This window comes from Gadus morhua, chromosome 20 (assembly GCF_902167405.1).
Source record: "Gadus morhua chromosome 20, gadMor3.0, whole genome shotgun sequence".
NCBI classification, from domain to species: Eukaryota; Metazoa; Chordata; class Actinopteri; order Gadiformes; family Gadidae; genus Gadus; species Gadus morhua.
Window position 1 is genome coordinate 3,942,303 of NC_044067.1, and position 7,610 is coordinate 3,949,912.

Genomic DNA, 7,610 nt, shown 5'->3' on the forward strand with positions numbered 1-7,610 from the left:
TTTGAGTTTTCTTATCAAAAAAAACAGGGCTGGAATAATCAAGGGAGCGCGATCCCACTTAAGTGATTCAGGGTACTCTTAAGGCGCTCTACAGGGTGCTCGGGGTGACCTATTTCTGCTCTTCAGAGAGGCTCCCCGGCCTGGCCCTCTGCAGCGCAACCCCGGATCTCTAATTACGGCTCCGCGCCGCCGCCGCCGCGGTGGTGGAGCGCGTTTCAACTAGCTGCAGCACCGCACGCGCCAATGGCTCCCGTGCTGTCTGCGGTGTAAGCATGGTGCTAGCAATAGGCTAGCATGGTGCTAGCATGGGGCTGTCTGCGGTGCTGTCTGCGGTGTTAGCATGGTGCTAGCATGGGGCTGTCTGCGGTGCTAGCATGGTGCTAGCATGGTGCTGTCTGCGGTGTTAGCATGGTGCTGTCTGCGGTGCTAGCATGGTGCTAGCATGGTGCTGTCTGTGAGGCTGTCTGCGGTGCTAGCATGGTGCTGTCTGCGGTGTTAGCATGGTGCTGTCTGCGGTGCTAGAATGGTGCTAGCATCGTGCTGTCTGCGGTGCTAGCATGGTGCTAGCATGGTGCTGTCTCCTAGGCTGTCTGCAGTGCTAGCATGGGGCTAGCATGGTGCTGTCTGCGGTGTTAGCATGCAGCTGTCTGCGGTGCTAGCATGGGGCTAGCATGGTGCTGCCTGCGGTGTTAGCATGGTGCTGTCTGCGGTGCTAGCATGGGGCTAGCATGGTGCTGCCTGCGGTGTTAGCATGGTGCTGTCTGCGGTGCTAGCATGGTGGTAGCATGGTGCTGTCTGCGCTTATAGCATGGTGCTGTCTGACACCATTTCCTCTCTGTGTTGGGATGATTACGGAATGATTAAGGAATGATTAAAGGATGATTAAGGAATGGTGGCGGTGATGACGTGTGAGCATGTTCCCCTGGGGATGAGTTTGAACTGACAGCAAGGATTTCAATAAGTGGAATTTCAACGATTTGTGACAGCGGGATAGCATTCTGTTACACGGTAACATCATACTAAACTTGCACAATGTTATGAAGAACAAAAAACATCAAATGTACAGTTGACCACAACTGAGATGGTTTAACTTTAAGGTGATTCAAGCCCTTTATTGCCCCTTACGGCAAACTGTAAGGGCTCGAATGTTAGCTAACATCGTAAGCTAGTAGCTAACCGACTCAGCTAGTCGGTTAGGAAATCAGCATAGGAGAGTGCCTCTGATTCAGGTCAACCGCCGCGAATCCCTGATGGGCTTATCACGCGGCGTACCTGGAGCTCCGCGTCTCCGCGGCGGGCTGGGGGGGGGGGGGGGGGGTAGCAGCTGATAAGTGCCCGTGGGGGGGCCGTCTCAGCGCACCGGGGTCTGGTGAACCCGACCATCAGGGGAGCATCCCCGGCTACCCAGGCCCTAGACCTCTAATGTCCCCCCCCCCCGCCGTGCGTGAGGAGGGGGGTCTGCCCCCCCCCCCGCCCCCCCCCCTACCCCCCCTACCCTTCCTATTACGATCAAGATCTCTTCCCAGGGCCGGGGGTGTCAACAAAAGAGAGATGCAGTAAATGATATGCAAATTGGAGAGAGAGGGGAGGGGGAGGGAGGGAGAGGGGGAGGAGGAGGGAGGGGGAGAGAGAGGGAGAGGGAGGGGAGAGGGAGGGGGAGAGGGAGGGGGAGAGGGAGAGGCCCGGCGTTTCCGACACTTCACATCTTCAACCGAAAATTCCTGCTGCACTTAGGGGTGAAATACAAAGTGTGTGTGTGTGTGTGTGTGTGTGTGTGTGTGTGTGTGTGTGTGTGTGTGTGTGTGTGTGTGTGTGTGTGTGTGCGTGTGTGTGTGTGTGTGGGGAGGGGGAACTGAGGGGGCATCAGTGGGGTCTTGTTTGGCTGTGGTGGTGAGGGGGTGGGGGTGGGGGTGGGGGTGAGGGAGCGTTAGATTATAACGTCCAAGCATTCCATAATACATCCCATGTTTTGGGGACGTTCGTTTTTTGAGGTTGTTTCCCCGTTTGATAACTTAAAGTAGGCAATCACGCTTTTGGGAGAAGGTTTTTATCGAACTGCTGCGATCCAACTTAAAACAGACATCTTATCAAAAGCGACCGATATTCACGTACCGCTGCGCAAGTAAACATCGGATTGTAGCCCCGACTGCTATTGAGATGAATGGATCAATACATACAACCGATAGCGATAATTATAGGTCAATAAATGTCCGACTATGGATGCAAAAGGAGGACTGTGTGTTGAGGAAATTAAACAGGCTGTTACCTCTGCCATGTCCTACAACCTCTTCAGAGACCATGGCGACTCTGACAAAGATACCCAAATCCGATGGGTGGAATAGATTTATTGGCTGGCTGGAACCTTCAAAAATGAACTTTCCGAGGTAAAAACGTGTTCATTTTGCGCAACACGGAAATACCTACTGGCCCCTCACACAATATAGGCCAGTACAGGCCACCATAGTCGTAAGGAAGGTGTAGAGGCCGGGGGGGGAATTCAGCTGGTCTCAATCTACATGGCTACTCCATTCTACACATCGACCTTTAAAGAGTTCGGTTGAAAGACGCTTTGCCTGCTAGCCCGAGCTCTTGACGTCATCGCCGCGGTATACCTGGAGGCATGCTGTTTGTCTTCTGATATTGTGACTCCGTAACAACGGTCATAATGGTTATCATATAGTATCAGCTAATCCCTGCACTGCCCCGCCATGCTTTAGTCTTTGGGCCGGGAACAAACAAAAGTCCTTCTGGTCTTATTCATCGCTGTAGCCTTTTGATTCCCCCGTCTCATGCTAACCACAGAGTTGTGACGCGCTTCTGGTTTCTGGTTCGTTAGATAGCTTGGTTGACATTAGATGAACCTGTGTTGACGAAGGACGTTGCTCACTAAATGTGGTGAGCAGTGTAAATACATATGAGATTGCCTATATATCTTAGTAGTGGGATTGAAACCCCTGGCAGTGTTAATGCCTTGCTCTACCGACTTAGCTACACTGGACAATGTGACAAAGCTAATGATGGATTTAAAGCTGAGTGAATTACCTGAGTTCTAATAAAGGTTACTTCTTACTTTTGGTTCTATTGATTCCTTGCTTCCGCTTGCGTTTGCATGCACGCACACACACACATACACACGCACACGCACACGCACACACACACACTCTGAATACCTGCATCTACGCAGTGATTGTGTCTGTCTGTCTGTTTCTTCCTAGTGTCTGTCTGCCTTTCTGTCTATACCCAGTGTGCATCTGTCTGTATGTCTATCTGTCCCTTCCCATTGATTTGTCTGTCTGTCTGTCTGTCTGTCTGTCTGTCTGTCTGTCTGTCTGTCTGTCTGTCTGTCTGTGTCTGTCTGTCTGTCTGTATGTCTATCTGTCCCTTCCCATTGATTTGTCTGTCTGTCTGTCTGTCTGTCTGTCTGTCTGTCTGTCTGTCTGTCTGTCTGTCTGTCTGTCTGTCTGTCTGTCCGTCCGTCTGTCCGTCTGTCTGTCTGTCTGTCCGTCGGTCCGTCTGTCTGTCCGTGAGTCTTACCGGTTCTCAGGGAGAGTAAGGCTGGGCTGCTGCCCCCCCAGGGGGGCTCAGAACAGGGTGTGGGGGTTCCCGGGCCCGTAGAGCCCCTCCCCTTGGATGGAGTCCACGCTGGCCAGGAGCTTGTAGTACTCGTCCTCCCCGTCCAGGACTTTGATCTGACTGGGGGGGGGGGGGGGGACACCACGATAATGAAGAGGAAATCAATAGAGACCAAAGAAATCAATACATTTAAATACTATCAACACAGACTCACATGAACACAAATCGGTAAACAATGAATAACCAAAGAGGCATTAGTTTGGAGAAGAGGTCTTTATAAACCGATGAATAGATGAATGAATGAATAACCAAAGATTCACGGGTTTAGAGAAGACGTCTTTATAAACAGGTGAATAGATGAATGAATGAATGAATAACCAAAGAAGCATTAGTTTGGAGAAGAGGTCTTTATAAACAGGTGAATAGATGAATGAATGAATAACCAAAGATGCATGGGTTTAGAGAAAAGGTCTTTATAAAAGATGAATGGGTCAATAACTGCATACCTGCAGATGCATGGGTTGGGAGGAGCTCTTTATAAATGGATGAATGAGTGAATAAAGTCAGAGCAATGGGTATGGCGGATGTCCCTCATCCCACTCATCCATCCATCCTGTCTACAAACCACCCTCCACTGGCTGACAAAAGCCTCCCCATATAGCAGCGAGCAGCGCTAATGACTCCTCCCCCCTCCCCCCCCCACCATGTTATTTCCAGCGCAGTATTTACATCCTAAGAAAACAACTCCCATTTGTGGCTGCGAGGGGCCCCCACTGAGGGGCCCCCACCGAGGGCCCCCCCCCCGCTCTCCTTAGCGTCGCCGCGAGTGTGGAAGGCGTTCCGCACTCACCCGAGTTTCCTGGGTTTCCTCTTGCTCCCCTGGTGTTCCAGCACCCTCTGAGGAGAGGGCCGAGAGCACACAGTCAGAGGAGACGGGCGCGCGGGGCCAGTCATTAATTTTTAATTCAAAGTGATTTTTGTGTTGAATGCGAGCAGATGCTGATAATATCAGAAGTCCCGGCATAATTATTATTTTTTTTTTCTGATCAAAGGGGCTCAAGTGAGCCCGATGAAGCGTGCATCTCGCTCAGCTTTGATAAACCACATCAATTATTCACCGTGAAGGCAGACATCCTGACATGAAAGAAACAGATAAAGAGCATAAGCACATGTTCAAGACAAGAGGCAGGGATGCATGTGGGGGGGTAGGGGGGGGGGGGGGAGGGGGGGGGTGCGGCTGCAGGGTCTGGCACAGGTAGCTTTAAATGTATTATCATCTGGAACCAAAGTCAGACAAAGGCCTGTTATCGAGGGGTTGGTGGAGGAGAGGGGGTCGGTGACGGTGGTGGTGCGTGGGGGGGCTTTGAACTGACGTTGAGCTGGTTGTAGTACAGGCTGTCCTCGGGGCTGTGCAGAAGCTTGGGTTGGTGGGCCCGCCGGCGTGGCACTCTCTGCTGCAGCCGCGTCGCCGGCCCTGCGTCAACAACAAACAACAAACAAACGCGGCAAATCAGCGTGACGCAACCCGGAGCCAGCCAGCGAGGGGCCGGCCAAGCGGAGTGACACACACACACACGCAGATTCTGTTGTCGCTGCCACACACACACACACACACACTCACACACGTCGCTGCCACAAACACAAATCGCTGCCACACACACACACACATCGCTTCCACACACACACACACTCTTCGCTGCCACACACACACACATCGCTGCCACACACACACTCATGTTGCCACACACACACACACCGCTGCCACACACACTCATTATTGCCACACACACACACACACACACATCACTGCCACACACACACACACACACACACGTCGTTGCCACACACACACTCATTATTGCCCCACACACACACACACACATCACTGCCACACACACACACACATCGCTGCGACCCACACACACACACGTCGCTGCCACACACACATATCGTTGCCACGACGGCAGGGTTGACGGAGCAGCAACCCTGGACCTCAGAGTAACAAAAACAGGTCTTGTGTTACCAGTGCAAAGTCGTTTGTTTCCTGATATGCATATTGGGTTGCAGCAGATAGATATAGATAATAATAGATATTTGATGATCCATTTAAACAAACCTTGTTGTATTAAAGGTATAATCAACTTCATGAATATACTGTCTATAACTGCCTGGTTAATGTTTCATAACCACGAGTTAACGATTACTAATCCCTAACGTTCACCGGGACATTGATGTTACAGATGTTGATTGGGTCAAATCTATTTGTGTGGAAGCAGAAGGTAAAGTTGGGGTGGCAAAAAAAATTAGAGCGGGAAATGGGATCCGGGGACGGAGAAATGTTGGGGACCCCTTGGATATTAAAGGAGGATCTAGATTGCGTCCAGCCCTCGGTTCATTCATGAACGGGTTGAGAAGAACATAAAAAAACGAGTTCCTCCGTTCGCAAACTTCTCCTCTTCAAGCGGGCCTGTAACTTTGGAGAGGCTGACGCTGGTTGAACTCCTGGTTCAAAAGCTCTGAGAACCGATCCATTCATTATTTATAGACCCACAGAATGTAGAAAAAAGACGAGAGAAAGAAATGGCAACGGCGTCTTTTGCTAAAGGTAATGAGATGTGTGTTATGTGATCGCTCGATTATTCAAACATAAGTCACCAGGGCTCTGTGGATTCTTAAAAAAAAAAAAAAAAAACACGTGCGCAGTGCTTCAAGATTTATGGATTACAAGAATGTGTTTCAAAAAGCCCAGACACTACTACAAGGAAGCATCTATATTTAATGTCAGACATCGTTTCATCTGCTCCCCTCTGCGTTTTTAAGGTAAGAACGCGGAGACGCATCTTCTTCGTCTCCGTCTTCATCTGCAGCTGCTTCGCCGGCTCCAGTACCTTGACGAAAGCAAGCGTTTGCGCCTCGGTCATCTTGAAGCTACTTGATGCTTCGCTTTGAACGGCCCTCATCACATCTCAACACCCCCCCCCCCCCCCGCACATCAAAGGGCGGTCGCCCCCTCCATGCGCTCAGAACCAGCAAAGGTTCATTTAAAACCACGCTTTGTAAAAAGGCCTGGAAAAGTTCCTGTCAGTTTCTATGATCGCATGAGGACGCACTTGAAATGGGGCTGAGGACGTAAGCGGCGCACTGATGTGAGATGAACTAATATGATCACTTCCTCTCCGTCCGTCCTGAGACTTGAGGAAACCTTATTTATCGCGGCGCCTCCTGGCTCCTAAGACGCAGGATTCACACCGACGAGAGGCCTGCTCCCCGGCTGACTCACACACACACACACACACCCAAGCGCACACGCACGTGTTCAAACACACACACACACACACACACATGTACACACATGTTTAAACACACAAAGCGAGCAGGACGGGACACAGGACTGGACACACTGACTCTCAGCACACAGGATTCTTCACACACATATATATCCACCTTTTAGGGAGAGATGAGGAGGAATTTGGGATGCTATGTTGAAATATTCTCCCATATTTTGCAGATATGAACGAAAAAAGCCTGGAACATAACAATTACCTAATATAAAAGCTTCAGAGGCATAATAAACGTATGTAGGCCGTTGTTTCCGCTAATGATGCCTGAGACGGTTTTGATAAGCAAATTCCGTATTCCCCTGAAACGGCATCAAAGTGTTCAATCATGCCCAATGAATTCTGACAACCTTGAACAACAACAAAAAAATATCCTAATCACGTTGAAGCACAATAGCGCTTCCAAAACACCGCCACGGCCGCTGTCTACACCACCACGGCCGGAGTCTACACCACCAGTCGTCCTCCACCCATGCCTTGAAAACCTAAAACTACAAATGAATGATCGAATCAGCCATTAGTAACGAGTGAATCTGTACCGTGTCTTCTATTACTGGCTACTATCTAGTCATTTCGCAGATGACACCAACATCCAAATCAACTCGTAGTGAAGTACAGTTAATAAAGGCGCCTCGCCCAAGGGTGCAAACAGACAGACTGGGGACTCTGGGGTTTAAACCCAGAACGTTTAAAGGGGAC

General features: G+C 50.3%; 1 protein-coding gene across 1 annotated transcript in view; it reads right to left on the reverse strand.

The window, feature by feature from the left end:
* Positions 1-5,047, reverse strand: part of LOC115533626 (myosin-IIIb) — a gene marked incomplete at its 5' end in the record, with an annotated part of 11,342 nt that extends 6,295 nt beyond the window's left edge. Inside the window, 3 exon segments of the mRNA XM_030344213.1 lie at positions 3,535-3,693; positions 4,424-4,470; positions 4,947-5,047. Coding sequence (XP_030200073.1) covers positions 3,582-3,693; positions 4,424-4,470; positions 4,947-5,047 — 260 coding nt within the window.
* Between the last annotated feature and the right edge of the window lie 2,563 nt (positions 5,048-7,610).